Source organism: Lithobates pipiens, unplaced genomic scaffold (genome assembly GCF_037356315.1).
Source record: "Lithobates pipiens isolate NorthernLeopardFrog02 unplaced genomic scaffold, aLitPip1_a1.2 Scaffold_8, whole genome shotgun sequence".
Classification (NCBI taxonomy): Eukaryota; Metazoa; Chordata; class Amphibia; order Anura; family Ranidae; genus Lithobates; species Lithobates pipiens.
This window is the reverse complement of record NW_027507903.1, coordinates 400,447,831-400,463,874: the sequence shown is the minus strand read 5'-3', so window position 1 is coordinate 400,463,874 and position 16,044 is coordinate 400,447,831. Positions and strand designations below refer to the sequence as shown.

General features: G+C 41.2%; 1 protein-coding gene and 1 long non-coding RNA gene across 2 annotated transcripts; one reads left to right on the top strand and one right to left on the bottom strand.

Moving 5' to 3' along the window:
* Positions 1-109: 109 nt before the first annotated feature.
* LOC143964345 (uncharacterized) lies at positions 110-1,631 on the bottom strand. The gene is made up of 3 exons (XM_077474044.1): positions 1,268-1,631; positions 810-953; positions 110-719 (listed from the first exon to the last, which is right to left on the bottom strand). The coding sequence occupies exons 1-3, from the start codon at positions 1,629-1,631 to the stop codon at positions 550-552; spliced, it is 678 nt and encodes a 225-aa protein (XP_077330170.1). The 3' UTR covers positions 110-549.
* Positions 1,632-2,443: 812 nt separating this feature from the next.
* On the top strand, positions 2,444-4,032 carry LOC143964344 (uncharacterized). Its single transcript, XR_013271124.1, has 2 exons — positions 2,444-2,492; positions 3,526-4,032. It is a non-coding gene; the product is annotated as an uncharacterized LOC143964344 (long non-coding RNA).
* The last annotated feature ends 12,012 nt before the right edge of the window (positions 4,033-16,044 follow it).

Genomic DNA, 16,044 nt, shown 5'->3' with positions numbered 1-16,044 from the left:
GGTGACATAATGCACATAATGATTAAAATAAAGACACTCCACACCAAATTCAAACAAGCACAGATATATTGTGCCAAACCAAAAAAAAGGAATGGTTTCATGCGTGTACCCGTTTCTTGAAAATATAAAGTTTCAAATACAAAAATATAATATAAACTCTTTTTACAAAATAACTATGTGATTTGTACAGTAGTAGTGCAGCCAAAACATTGCCTACACATAGACAAGAACACTATAGGAGTTATTTATGATAGGCAAATCCACTTTGCACAAGTGCACTGAAAGTGCACTTGGAAGTAGTTGTTCTAGATCTGAAATGAGGGGAAGCTCTGCTGATTTTAACAACCAATCATATGCAAGGTAAAATGCTGTTGTTTTATTGTCCTTGCATGCCCCCGTCAGATCTACAGCAACTGCACTTCCAAGCGCACTTGTGCAAAGTAGATTTTCCTTTAGTAAATAATCCCCTATAGGCATATAAAACAAAAGTTGCATGTGCAAAAAAGAACCAGGGTATGCATGAAAAACAAGCTAAACGTCTAAACCCATTCAAAATGTAGATAATTGCTCAAGGATCTCTGAAATTCTGCGTGGAAAAGAATTCAGGGTAGTGCGAACATTCTCAATGTCAGCATGTAATGACTTTAAATCTGCAATAATTCGGTTTGCTGATGTACTACTGTCAGAAGTTGAGCTGCTTGAAGTAGATGATCGAACAGCTATAAAAAAAACAAAAACTTAAATAAAAATTTTGAAAATAAATTTCAAAAATAGCTCATTTAAACAAAAATAATAAAAATATAATTTACCTGAAGTGGACACATGGCTGCTCTCATCTTCAACAGGCGTCAGTACGATTACAGTTGTGTCTGTTGCCATGTCAGTCTGTGCACTTGTCTGCTCCACATCCTCATGTACTATTTCCACCTCTCCATGTTTCTTTTTTCGGCTTCCTATTAAATGCAATATATATATATATATACTTTTAGGTGCAAGTCAAGCATTGCAATACCATTGTTACATTTTCAAACATAAAGTCAAGCAACCTACTGCAATTCCCAAGTAAAATGAGTGAAAGCAGACACGCACATAAAGATTGCATATACAGAACATAACACTCAGAAAATATGAGTGTTATGTTCTGTATATGCAATCTTTATGTGCGTGTCTGCTTTCACTCATTTTACTTGGGAATTGCAGTAGGTTGCTTGACTTTATGCATACAAAAACATAATAAATACATGCACACCAAAAATAAAGTACTTACTTTTGTCGATTATTTTGTTGATCTTTCTAAGCTGACTTTCTTCTCTTAATTTCAGGTCAGACCATCGCTTTCTTAACTGGTCTTTTGTGCGTTCACTGCCATGGCGTTTGCGTAAAACATGTTGCACCTTCTCTAATATTGCATCTTTGCGTATGTTCATGTTGCTGTATACATGCTCACGACAATCATAATCCTTCTTCTGCAGAATATTCACCATGTCCACCATCTCCTCGAAAGTCATATTGCTGGCTTTCTTCCTTCTTCTTCTGGTGACTGCACTTACTGGCCGACTTCCCTCCACAATCTCCTCTCTTTGCACTATCTGGGGCCCTGCATCTGGAGAATCTGCCATGTGCTCTGCCATGAGGTCTGCAACTGTGCACTGTATTAAAGAAGAGGTGTGGCTTGTACAAGATACATCGCATGTGATAATACGAACGTACGCGGTTTCGTGACGTCACGTATGAAAGAATATTCGAGTAATATTCGTTTGATAGACGATAATACAAACGGAGATACCTGAGGTAAGTTTGATCTGGGGACTATACTTTGATTATTTAATGTGCCCGTGGATGTGTGTGTGATTGATGTAAATACCTTTGATTGTGTTATTGTATTGTATTATTGCTACACTACAATTTTTGTATTATTGTATTGTATTATTGCTACACTTTAATTATTGGAGCTGGATGTTCTAAATGGCCATTTGTCCAATTCTAGACATGTATTATAAAACTTTAAGCATGTAATTTAGATATATATATATATTTAATTCATGTTTTTTTTTATTTAAAGGACAATGGCTTCCAAATTTACATCACCCGATTTCCTACCCCAATTTATCGACAAATACCGTGAATTATCCTGCCTATGGGATGTGAGATCCAGAGATTATTCCAATCGTTATAAGCGTGATGAAGCTTTAAAAGAACTCAAAGAGTTATGTAAAGCAGTGTGTATTGAACCAACTGAAGATTATGTAAAAAACAAAATTGCAAACTTGCGCACTGTGTTTAAAAAGGAATATAAAAAAATACAAGCCTCCAAGAAATCTGGTGCAGGAGCTGAGGATGTATATGTGCCACGTTTGTGGTACTTCAAAGACCTCATGTTCCTAGCTGATTCCGATAATCCCAGAGAGTCCCATTGTACTCTGGAAGCAAGTGGCCCATCAAACTCCGGTGCATTATCTGAAGCGGAGGATATATCCCAAACACAGACACAGGTAACTATATGTTGTATATTCTTTATTTAAACAACTGGCAATAGGGTAGTGAAGAAATTGTGCACTACTGTACTTTTTTGCATGAATATTTTTAAACTGAAAGTCTAACCAAAACTTCTTCCACTGTCTTCCACTGTCCCCAATCCATATTATCTAAAGCTAGATACAATCCTGCCATGCAACTGCCCCCCTGCCTACAAAATAATCAGTATAATTTTGTCGATTCTGACGTGCACTGGCAGTTGGTAAGCTAGGCCTTGCAGGAGCTAAATTTTGCAAACCAGTGCTGTCGTTTCGCCAGTCACCTGGTACAATTGTCCCACTGGTAATGTCTTCCATATCAACTGCAGATGTTGGCATGTATGACACTGTTGTGCTTCGTAAAAAATTGTGTAGCATACAACAGCACTTCACGATGATGTCCACTTTTTCCACTGCTACATTCATAGCAGTGTGGAAGATTCTGAATCTGCTGGCCATAATGCCGAACGCATTTTCAACCACCCGCCTTGCCCTGGACAGACGATAATTGAATATCTTCTGTTGAGCTGTTAAATTACGTAAGGGATACGGTTTCAAAAGATGTTCATGCAAAGCAAATGCGTCATCCCCAATAAAGATGAAATTTAGTCCTTCCACGGTTTCACTTGAAGATGGAAGATGCAAAACACCTCCTTTCAGTCTGTTTAGGAATTCACTCCGCTGTATTACTCCTCCATCTGAGTTTCTACCATTTTTCCCTATGTCCAGGTATATGAATTCATATTTTGCATTGACGATCGCCATTAATATTATGCTAAAGAACCCTTTGTAGTTGTAATAGTAGGATCCTGAATTCGCTGGTGGGATGATCCTTACATGTTTCCCATCTATTGCACCACCACAATTCGGAAATTCCACATATCCTGGAATTCTTTAGCAAGCTCTTTCCATTCCTGGGAATTTGTGGGAAACTGTTGGCAAAAAAGACATAGGAATATTTAGCATTCATGGTAATTGATTTATTAATTACTTTTTACATTATTTTCTATAGGATACTCCAAGCCCAGTACCAGAGCAGCCAGGGCCATCGGGTCTGAGTGCTCAGAGGGGAAAAAAAAGGAAGACTTCAGATTTTGACACTTCCACTTTATTAAGGAATGCATCATCCATTATGGAACAGAAGGATGATGAGTGTGATGCTGTGGGTTATCTTGTTGCACACAAGTTACGCAGGATGACTATGCAGCAGCGTGACTTATTTGAACCTCTGCTGCATAAAATGATGGGCATTGGACTTAAGGGGCATCTTACCCCAAACACCGATGTTATAGGGTATCAAGGTTGTACATACCATCAACCTGTACCATCTGTCCCAAACTGGCAGACATCCCAACAACATGGAACCACGAGCTGGCCAATGAACCAGGAACACCATCAAGGTCCTTGGTTTCGTGATCCCCATTATACGAATTTGTGAATAAAAAAAAATTTCTTTACTGTTCTTGTTAAAATTAAAATGGTTATTGTTGTTAAATAAAAAATAGATTCTGTTTCAAAACGTCTCTTTTTGGAAATGGTGTACTTCTTGTTATGTATTTTCTTAGAAGAAATTGTGTTTTTGGCCATTTTAGACACATTGTTGATTTTACATATTTAAACTTTGTTTCATTTTTAGTCATGTAATAGAACTCTGACAGTTCACCATGTTTTCATACCTTTAAATACTGTGGTTGGAGCACTTTTATTATGGCCTCACACGTCTCCGGTATAATTCGACCTAATGATTGGGCAGAAATTCCAGTTGTAAACTTCATGTCCTCAAAAGACCTGCCTGTAGCCAAGAAACGGAGGGTTGCCATGAGCCTCTCCTCTGCGCTGACAGCCTTTCTCATACAGGAGTCTTGTTTGGTGATATGTGGCCGCACATGCGATAACAGCATCTCAAATGACTCCTGTGTCATCCGGAAATAATTTCGATAATCCTCAGGATTATTTTCCCTCAGGTTTGACAATAGATTTACATGTGAGAATTTCTCACGCTGCAGGAGCCAGTTTTTTGTCCACACTCTGCTCTTCCTTCTTTTTCTTCTTTTTTTCTTCTCTTCCTCCAAGGCTATTATTGCAATTACCATGGCTGCCATTTTCTGCTTTCTATTGTACCTCTTGAATGGCATTTTCTCAGAACGTATGAATGTGCAATGCGCGAAACGACCGCTCGTTTCGTACTCGGCGTGACCCGATTTTGTACAGTAGGGGGTGTGGTTAAAAGGTTAATAAATATTACATCACTTCCTCTATTGTCAAGAAAACATAGTGTTTTAACGTACGATTTTCGTACTTAATTGATGGCACATTCGGATGTTGTTGTGAGTGCCGCTTTCGTTTATCGCTCGACGGGTCGTTCGGAATTCGCATCGTGTATGGCCGGCATTACGAGCAGTAGTTTTACCTGAACGAGCGCTTCCGTGTCGGAATTTGAATCTGAGCATGCGTGGCACCTTGTTTGTCTGAAAATATTTCCAGCAAGTTGGAAAACTTGGTCCGACAGATATTCCAACGGAATCAGTCCGATGCATACCACACACAGTCGGATTATCCGACAACACGGTCCGATAGGACACATTCCAACGGAATCTCTGACCGTGTGTACAAGGGCTTACTGTTATACTGCAATGTTTGTTTTATTGTTAACCATCATTTTATTAGCAGGTACACCATTCAGCTGCAGCATGGGTTTATTTATTATGACAGCAACAGCGTTTGCTCTCACGATACGTAAATCAGCAAATCCAGCACTGTAGGAGGTGATTTCGCCACCACAGTTAAAAAAAAAATGGTGCATGTATGCCCATCATTAAAAGTGGGTGGATAGAGGGCGGTATTCTAATGGTGGGCATACCCACCAATCAATTTATTTTTTCGTTCAGCCCACAGGCTGCATGAAAAAAAAAACATTGCAATATATGCACAACAAGGACCAGCAACGTACTGGTATGTTGCTAGACTTTTATACCAGAGTATTTGTACCAGAATTAGGGATGAGCCGAACACCCCCCGGTTCGGTTCGCACCAGAACTTGCGAACGACCCCCGCGTTCGGTACGAACGTTAGAACCCCATTGAAGTCTATGGGACTCGAACGTTCGAATTGGAAAGTGCTCATTTTAACGGCTAATATGCAAGATAGTGTCCTAAAAAGGGTTTGGCGACCTGCCTCCTGCCTCAGGGGACATGGGTCACTGCAAAAAAAAGTTTTAAAAACTACCGTTTTGGCGGGAGCACTGATTTTAATGACGATTAAAGTGAAAAAAAAAGTGAAATATTCCTTTAAATATGGTGCCTGCGGGGTGTCTGTAGTATGCCTGTGAAGTGCCACGTGTTTCCCGTGTTTAGAACAGTCCCTGCACAAAATGACATTAAACGGAAATAACACCATTTAAAACTGCTTGCGGTTTTAATGTTATATCTGGTTCCTGCAATATGGTTGAAAATCATTGAGAAACATGGCATGGGTAGCCCTCCCTGCCCATTACCAGCCTATTTGGGTCTTGTACGCATATTAAGGGGAACCCCGTACCCATATTAAAAAAAGGAAATGCGTGTGGCCCCCAGGCCCTATATACTCAGAACAGCAGTATACAGGCGGTGCAAACAAGACAGGGACTGTGTAGGTTTGTTGTGTTAAGTTGAATCTGTTTGTCATTTTCAACCGGTACATTTTTAAAGTGTAGCTCCAGTCAAAAAAACTATCTTTAAGCTTTTTGGAAAACATAGGGAAGGGTTATCACCCCTGTATAATTTGTTTTGTCGTCCATCTTTTTTCATCTCACTTGCTGCTGTCTCCTTGCGTTTGCAAGTAGGAGAGGTTTGTAAGTTGGATGTTTGAAAGTAGGGGCCTGCCCTATATTATAGCGGTATGTACTGGGTACAGAGCACGCAGACAGCACGCACTATCTCCTAACACTACTGACTGCAAGCTCTATTATTAACCCCTTGTTAGCCCAATGTTTGCATAAAGTGAAAGATGAAGTTATGCTGAGTAAATAGATATCAAACATGTCACTCTTCAAAATTGCACATGCCCGTGGAATGGCACCAAACGTCGCTACTTAAAAAATCCCCATAGGCGACGCTTTAAATATTTTTTTACTGGTTACATGTTTTGAGTTGCAGAGGAGGTCTAGGACTAGAATTATTGCTCTCGCTCTAACATTCTCGGCGATACCTCACATGTGTGGCACATGCGAGCACATGGGGACATGGGCGCTTTAATTTTTATTTTATTTTTTTATTGTTCATTTTACTTTATTTATTTTAGTTTGACATTTTTTTCCCCAAAAATATATTTTTGATCACTTTTATTCCTATTACAAGAAATGTAAACATCCCTTGTAATAGGAATATGGGGTGACAGGTCCTCTTTACAGTGAAATCTGGGGGGTCAATATGACCCCACATCTCACCTCTAGGCTGGGAAGCCTGAAATAAAAAATAAAAAAAAGATTCTGGCTTTGATCGTACTGGCGAGTTGGTAGAAGCACCGGAGGGCGGTGAGGGGTGGGGGGCGTCTATGGCTGGGTATTTCAGGGTATCACCGAGTATGGCTGGGTATCTCTGAGTATGGCTGGGTATGGCAATTTATGGCAGGTTATTACAGAGTATTGGCGGGGTATTGGCGGGGTACTACAGAGTAATAGCAGGGTACTGCACTGCAGAGTAATGGCAGGGTACTGCACTGCAGAGTAATGGCGGGGTACTGCACTGCAGAGTAATGGCGGGGTACTGCACTGCAGAGTAATGGCGGGGTACTGCACTGCAGAGTAATGGCGGGGTACTGCAGAGTAATGGCGGGGTACTGCAGAGTAATGGCAGGGTACTGCAGAGTATGCACTGGTATTGCAGAGTATTGGCAGGGAATTGAGGGGTTAAATTCGGTGAGCAGCGATGTGGGCACTGCAGATGCAGCCCACATCGCTGCTGACACCGATCTCTTTCCCCTCCGCTGTACCGATCGGTACAGAAAGGGGAGGGAGGAACAGGCGTCATAACATGACGCCGGTTTGTTTCCAAGTGATCACTCCGTCATTTGACGGAGCAATCACGTGGTAAACGGCCACTATGAGCGGCCGTTTACCGTGATGCGCCGGGTCCTATGGACCCGTCGGTCACGGATGCTCTCGAGTGCGCACACCTCGGGGCACGCGAGAGCAGAATTCTGGGAGGCCGTTAATTAACGGCCTCTCTGAGTTAAACAACCGCCCTGAAGCCGTTAATCGGCAATGGGCAGTTGTTAAGTGGTTAAAGCTAGATCACTAGCTATATAGGTGAGGTGAATATAGTGGTGTATACTGCAGTCAGGGCACAGACAACAACCACTACACAGCAGCAAGATAGGAAATCAGCCAAAAACGATTGGTGTGTACTGTGTTGAAGGTACACAGAACACCCACTGCTTCAGATGCAAAGTAACACACTACAGGAGGCCGCCTTAAAGGCGGCCTTATATAGTGTGGGGCGTGCACTACACAGCCTGAGCTATGATTGGCCACAGGCAGGATGCCTGTGGCCAATCATGGCTCTCCTCGCTGCCGGCGCTGCGATTGGCCAAGCATGCGGGGTCACAGTGCATGCTTGGCCAATCATCGGGCAGCAATGCACTGCGCCAACGCAGTGCATTGTGGTCCGCGCGCGTCACTCGAATTTTGACGCGAACGGCCAAAACGTTCGGAATTCGCCGAACGGCCGAACACGAAGCTCATCCCTAACCAGAATGATGCCTGCAAGTTTAGGTATCATCTTGGTATCATTTTTTTTGACCAGCAGTCAGTTTTCATATAAAAGCAATCCTAGCCTCTAGACTGCTTTTACAATCAGTGGGAGGGAACATCCCCCCTCCCACCGTCTTTCATGGTTTTCTCTGGCTCTCCTGTCCCAAAAGGGAATCTGAGAATGCAGCCATGGTTCTGACAGCTGACCATAGAGCTGATCGGAGACCAGAATGGCTCCAATCATCTCTATGGTCTAAGAAACTGGAAGTGCTCACTAGGGATGAGCCGAACACTCCCTGGTTTGGTTTGCACCAGAACATACCGAACAGGCAAGAAATTCGGCAGCACACATGGAAGTCTATGGGATGCGAACATGAATAATCAAAAGTGCTAATTTTCAAGGCTTATATGCAAGTTATTGTCATAAAAAGTGTTTGGGGACCTAGGTCCTGCCCCAGGGGACATGTATCAATGCAAAAAAATTTTTTAAACGGCTGCTTTTTTGGGTGCAGTGATTTTTTTAATGCGTAAAGTGAAACAATAAAAATATTCCTTTAAATATCGTGCCTGGGGTGTGCCTATAGTATGCCTGTAAAGTGGGACATTTTCCCATGTTTAGAACAGTACCATTGTAAAAATTGTCATTTAAAACTGATCGCGACTGTAATGAATTGTGGGGTCTCAGCAATATAGATAAAACACATTGAAAAAAAGAGCATGGGATCCCCCCGTCCATTACCAGGGCCTTTGGGACTGATATGAATATTAAGGGGAACCACAAACCAAAATAAAAAAAATTGAGTGGGGGTCCCCCTAAAATCCATACCAGGCCCTTCAGGTCTGATATGGAAATAAGGGAGAACCCTGCACCAAATTAAAAAAAAATGCCATACCAGACCCTCCCCGCAGGTGGAAGGAAACCTCAACTGCAACAACAAAAGCAGTGCAGTGGAGGCACAGAGGAGCTCCTCCCCACTTTGGGACCATGGAAACACAAGAAAGCCACAATATGCATAGGAAAACAATCATATATAACAAAAATAAAATACAATAAATTAAAATAGAATAGGTTTAAAATATCAAATGAAGGAAAAAAAGAAAAAAAAATGGAGGAAAAAAAAAGAAGGGGGAAAAGAGGTTGAGTTCACATCCTCCTTATGAAATCCAGGGAGAAAGGGCTTAAAATCAAATGCCTCATTTAACCCAGGTGGTGAAGTCACCTGGAGGTCAAAGATCCACCTAAGTTCACATTGTAATATGCATGTATTAAGGTTGCCTCCCCTTAAATTAATGTGAACGCGATCGACTGCTAGAAAGTACACTTTGGGGATTGAGTTTGCATTAACGAGAGCCATGTTTCGACCAATGGGTAGAGATGGGTCTTCTTTGTGTATACTTAGGAGATGTCGGTAGATGCGTTTCCAAAATTCATTCACTGGTTCTTGAGTTCATAGTTCATGTTCATAGTAACATCCACACTCACAAGAGAGCAGATACACTATGCCAAGAGTCCTACAGTTCACATAGTGTTTAGGATGAAACATACATCCATTGAGCAGTTTGATATTTTTACGTCTGTCCATGTATTCACATTATGTGCAACCTCCACATGCAAAGGTGCCCAACATTTTGCATGCATCACCTCTGGTGAATTTAAACTTATTCAAAATATATTTAATCTGTTTGTGTTGTGTAGAGTATGTGGTGATAATCCCACTAGGAATGTTTTATTTATTTTTTGTGACTGTTACCAACTTTGTTTATATTTCAGAAGTCAATCACCCAGAAATTAAAAAATCCCTGAAAAAGGAATTTACAGTAGCAATTCCGAAATATGATGGGTGATTCAGGAAACCTATATGGACTGACCAATGCATGAATCTCTTATCGCGATTATCAATATTATATGTACATGCATATCTTGTTTTATTGATGCAGGGCTATGCTTACCTGTCTTTTTTTTACCCTTTGCATAAATAAAAGTGGTCTTTTAAACATAATTTACTGTCTATCACATACCTGTCTGCTTTTAAAGTCCAAGGGGATTATTCCAGTGCAATTTTGCATATGTTTTCTTATACCTGAAGGATAACACATAAGGCTAACAATTCTGATTTGTAAAGTTATCAGTCAGAACACTATAGTCAGAACTCTGCTAAGATTGTGAAAACAAACCAGCTTTCAAATTGACAAGGCCAGATGTGTGATTTGCCATATTGCTATCATGTGATAAGTCTGAGAGAAGTAGTTCTTTGATGCTCCTTTAATGTTTCTTGCTGTTGGTGCTGCTTTTTCTACCACTCAAGATGTTTTTTTTTTTTTTTGGAAGTGGCACTGATAAGTTGTTTCCCACAGCCAGATCTGCCAGCTTTTTTGCTTGCTGACAATCATATTTTTAGATGGATGGCTTCTTCCCAAAATTGACAGTAATGTTATATACAGTTTTAACTTAACTGACAGCATGCATGAAAGGTACTTGTTGCTTCATGACTCAGGCTGCCAGAGAAATATCTTTGTCATATTCCAAGTATATACACTAAACAATGGAACATTTTAGCTTTCTTTTGTTAGAAATGGAAGAAAAAAATGAAATGAATTAGGGGATACTGCTGCCCCATAACAACATGTTATTCATGATCTATAGAACTAGCTATATACAAATGTAAAAATATATATAAATACATTTTTCTTTTTTTGTTCACTTACCACAATGTGTGTGCAGGATATTGAGGGTCCAATTGCCAATATCACTAAAGCCTGCTTTGTTTCACCAACTTTAGGATAAAAATACATCTTAAAGTTGATCCAGGGAAAATCCGTTTGCCTCTCGGGGCATCAGGAAGGAATTTTTTCCCCTTCTGTAGCAAATTGGAGCATGCTTTGCTGGAGTTTTTTTGCCTTCCTTTAGATCAACTGTGGGTGTAGGTTTGTGGATATAGGATTGTGGGTTTTTTTTTTTTGTGGTTGAACTTGATGGTCTTGTGTCTTTTTTCAACCTGACTAACTATGTAACATGCTCAGTAGTTTTCAGCCAAAAGAACAATAGAATCATTGCAAGTTACAATATCTAAAGTGAATCTGTGCAGTTCAGGACAAATTTTGATACAAGGAAATTGATTTTCTCATCTCTATTCCTTATGTATTAGCTTCAGCAGCCCATTTCACGTTGAAAATAAAATAAGAGGAATTGGCAATCTGTTTATAGTCTTTGCATAGCACTGAATCAGCTTTTGACAGCAAGGATGCAAATTCTTTTGGCTTTTAGCCTACAACAAAACTGGCTATGCAGAGTCAGGGAAAAATTCTGTAGCATGTTTTATTCATGACAATGGATTACTTAATTGTTTTCAAGATGATTTCCGATGCAGATTGTCATGTTTTATTGAACAATGAAAATAGCCAAGAATTTAAAAATTAATACAAAATTTGCAGAGGTGAAACGATTTCAGGATACAATAATGTTGAGCACAATCTGACTAGTAGAAGTAGGCCAGCGCAGCCTTCTTGTTTTGCCATTTCTTTAATTACTGTATAAAGGTGTTCAGCTCAGAGTCAATCCTCTATTTTTGCTTATCTATAAAATTTCCAACAACTTAATTACTGGATGGTGTTTTGACATCACACTTTGTTGAATAATCACTTGTTCTGACCTTTACAAATTAAGTGCCTTTGCCTCTTTCTCATAAGCATAGTGCCCTTACCCTTTTTATAGAATAAATTAAGTCATGAAAAGGAAAAAGGTACTTTGAATATAGAGAAAACCAAAAAAAAAAAGTAACAGGACTTTAAATATGCCTTTTTTTTCCTTTTTTCCTTTTTTTTTTCTTGAATACATTTTTAATTAAGATTTTCAAATATGCATACACAAAAGAGGGATAGGGCCATAGAAAGGTAACTGTAACATAGCCAAGTTTACATTACAATATAAAGCAGAAAAGAAAAAACATTAAAATGTTATATTAACATTTCTCAACATGGTAATAAACAAAAAGCGCTCATATGTGCCCAGCCAAGATCGTTAACCACAGGAGAAAGAAAACCTCACGGCAAACTCCTCGCAGTAAGTTTAACCCTTGGTCTCAATGATTCATATAATATGTAGCAACATGGATCAAATAAGAGAACAGAGGACCATAGAGTAATAACGTATGGATATAGAATTTATTAAAATTAGAATAGTACTCAAAATGTATCAAAAGTTGGCGAACATATAAAATCAAAACGCCGGCCGGCATTCAGGAGCCCTTCCTCCTTCCTAGAACAATGCGGTGAAGTCACTGCACGTCCTGCCAGACGTGTTTCGTCATCAAACAGACATTCTCAAGAGAAGAAAGACCATAAACATATTATAGAACAAGTACACATCATAATAGATAAATATATAATTATCAAATTTAAACAAATTGAATAAGCTTTAATGGTTTGCTTAGATGAGAGAAAGAAAAAAAAGTATATATCTATACATATCATGTGCACACATAAATATATGGATATACCCATATTTGCACAAAGACATAGGATGGAAAATCATCATATCTGTTTATTCATAATTTAATTACACAAAAAATATAATAAAAATAGACCTTACCTGTAGTGATAAGCAGGGCGCACCACAGCATGGTGTCCACATTAAAAGAAAAGCAAAGTCTCCAGGTGTCAGCATGCCTTCCACCCCATGGGACTCATCCAGTACCTATACAGGCCAGCAAAGTAAATTGTATATAAAAGGGGGGGAGTGGATCAGGACAAATAGATTCTTGTATTCCCATATATGTACATTAAGGTCTCCGGCACAAAGTTGGTGTACACAATCGATAACCAGGGGGTTCAATGGTGACCCAGACAAGTAAGATATACTTAGGACATATTCATAATTGGGCCAATTCCCATATAAAGGTTGGTGGAAACGGGGGGGGGGGGGGGGGGGTAAAATGAAATATCAAAAGTTAGGCCCCTCCTGAAATCAAAGTACATGTCCATCTAACTTAACCCTAATTGGGATGGAAAGGATAGATAGAGGCTTGCGCTGCAACACATTCCAGGTGGGACTGGATGTAGTCGTGGTGACTCTAATGCTGCTTACACGTGACCGGACTTTCCGGCAGACTAGGTCTGACAGAATCAGTCCGTGGGACAATCCGATCGTGTGTGGGCTAATCCGGTGATTTTTCTTTTAAAAAATGATTGGCCAAGTCCGTTCAATCGGAAAGTCAGTCGGAACTCCGCCAAAATTCAGTAGGAATGGCTGTCGGACCTAGTCTGCCGGAAAGTCCAGTCGTGTGTACGTGGCATAATAAAGGTAAAGTGGGTGTGTCCGGAGGCCGCCCCTGCTATGGGCAGTGTGTAAAGCTATGTAGGTGTGTAAAGCTGTCCTCCAGTCAGGGTGGGCCTCTTCATGCTAAACTACAACCAGGATCTGGTTGATTACCACTGCCCCAGCTGGTACTAAGCCAGCACATTAAGCCCCAGGATCACAGGCAGCAATGGTGGCCCAGGTTGTCTGCACGCCTGCGCGGACCTGACATCAGTCCGCCAGTGCAGGCCAAAAAAGTCCATGGCACAATGGTGGCCGAAGACCTGGCTGTCCATGAAAATAAGCATTTACACTGGTTGGCATAGGAACATGCGTGGTCGCAATAAAACCCTGCAACAGTGCAAACTAAACACACAGGCCTGCGTGATTTCTGAAGGGACCTAACTTTTAATTAGAGCTGGGCAAATGGTTCGGTCTGAGCATGAGTTCGGGAAGAACATTGGCTTGCCCCATTTAGGAAATTTCCAGGTTATTCACCCCACCAAATGCCCTGTAATGCACTGTGCACTGCACAGTGCATTTTGCACCCTGATTGGGCAAAGATTTGCCTAATCAGAGTGCAGTATAAGCTAGTTTTTAGGGAGTGGGGCCAGCAAGCCAGCCACAGTATCCTTAAAGCGTAGCTCCACCCAAAAGGGGAAGCTCCGCTTATCTGTCTCCTGCTCCCTCCAGTGTCAAATTTGACACTTTTGGGGGGTAGGAGCGAGCTGGTACCTGGTTCTCCTTCCCCTGCCGCCAGGCCATTGAGAAAGCGCAGCGCGCTTCGCACATGCGCAGTACGGAACCAGCTGTGAAACCACAAGGAAGGTAGTGGCAGCACCCAAAAGCCAATGGAGTGGGGTGCTGACATTGCTGGATTCCTAGACAGGTACTATAAGTGTACTAATATTAAAAGTCAGCAGCTACAGTATATGTAGCTGCTGACTTTACATTTTTTCTCAAGGAACCTGGACCTCCTTTTTAACAACTGAGTCATCAGCATTCAATGAATTTCCCTGCTGCCAGCTGAGCAAAAAAAGAAATAAAAATTGCTGGTAAAAAAAATGTCCACGTCAAAATAAAAATAAAAAAACGGCGTGGAGTTCCCCTCAAATTCTATACCAGACCCCTATCCAGGCATGCAGCCTGGCAGGTCAGGAAAGGGGGGGACAAGCGAGCGCCCCCACCTTCTGAACCATACCAGGCCACATGCCCTCAACATGTGGGGTGGGTGCTTTGGGGCAGGGGGGATAATTATGGGGACAAGGGCCTCATCCCCACAAACGTGGTTGGGGTGGTCTGTGGGCAGGGGCTTATCGGGATCTTTTATCAAGGGGGACCCCAAGATCCCGGACCCCCTATGTGAATGAGTATTGGGTATCTACAGTAGTACCCCTACCCATTCACCAAAGAAGTGTCAAAAAGTAATAAAAACACACACAGTTCCTGACAGTTCCTTTATTAAAAAATAAAAAAAAGTGCCCCTTGATGTAAATCCATCATCAATCATGCCGCTCACCGCACGCGAAGAAAAAATTAAGATGCTCATGGCTGCCTACTGTAGACTCTGCTCCCTACATTTCTTATATATGTAGGGAGCAGGGCCACCTGGCTATGTCACCTGATGGCACCGCCCCCTTCTGAGGTCACAGACAGTTGCATGCTGGATCTGTGGTGTCAGAAGGAGTCGGTGCCACCAGGTGATGTAGCCAGGTGGCCCCAACCCTTACCTATAAAATAACTGTCAAACAGCTTAGCCTGCAGTTGGCAGCCAGCCTTCATTTCGGTGGTAGCATTTCCATTTTTTTTATTTTTAGGGTGCAGCAGGTGGCATGATTGATGATGGATTTAAATCAGGGGACACTTTTTTTCTTATTTTTTATTTTTTAATAAAGGAATTTTAAAAACTGTCTGTTTTGATGCTTTTTTGGTGAATGGGTAGGGGCACTATGTACCTGATACTCATTAACATGGGGTGGCTGGGATTTGGGGGCGCCCTTGATAAATGGAGCTTCCAGATTTTGATAAGCCCCCTGCTTACAGACCCTCACAACCCATGGCCATGGTTGTAGGGATGAGGCGCTTTGGGGTGTGGGGGCAGAGCCCTCCCTGCCCCAAACCACCCACCCATCATATTGAGGGCATGTAGTTTAGAATGGTTCAGGAGGGGAGGCACTCCTTCCCTTTCCTGCATGCCTTGATAAGGGTCTGGTATGGATTGGGGGGGAGGAGACCCCACATATTTTTCCTTTTTTTTTTCAACAGCCGAATAGCTGAATGCCAGGAATTACAACCGCGTCACTTTAAACGTGATTTGACTCTTTTTTTGTTGCAGCATGTTCTATATATGCTACAGACACGCCACTTACAGGCAGACTAAGGGGACCCCCAGTCACCAAATTTAAAGGAATTTTTCATTATTATTGTTGCACTTTAGGCATCATTAAAATCACTGCTCCTGAAAAAACAATACTTTTAAAAACACATTTTTGCATTAATACATGTCTCCC

Excerpts from the sequence above, each read along its gene's own strand:
- LOC143964345 (XM_077474044.1), bottom strand. The coding sequence starts at position 1,631 with ATGGCAGAGCACATGGCAGATTCTCCAGATGCAGGGCCCCAGATAGTG. Across the intron at positions 954-1,267 it reads CAACAAAATAATCGACAAAA|GAAGCCGAAAAAAGAAACAT; the intron begins GTAAGTACTTTA and ends TGCATTTAATAG. Across the intron at positions 720-809 it reads CAGCCATGTGTCCACTTCAG|CTGTTCGATCATCTACTTCA; the intron begins GTAAATTATATT and ends TTTTTTTTATAG.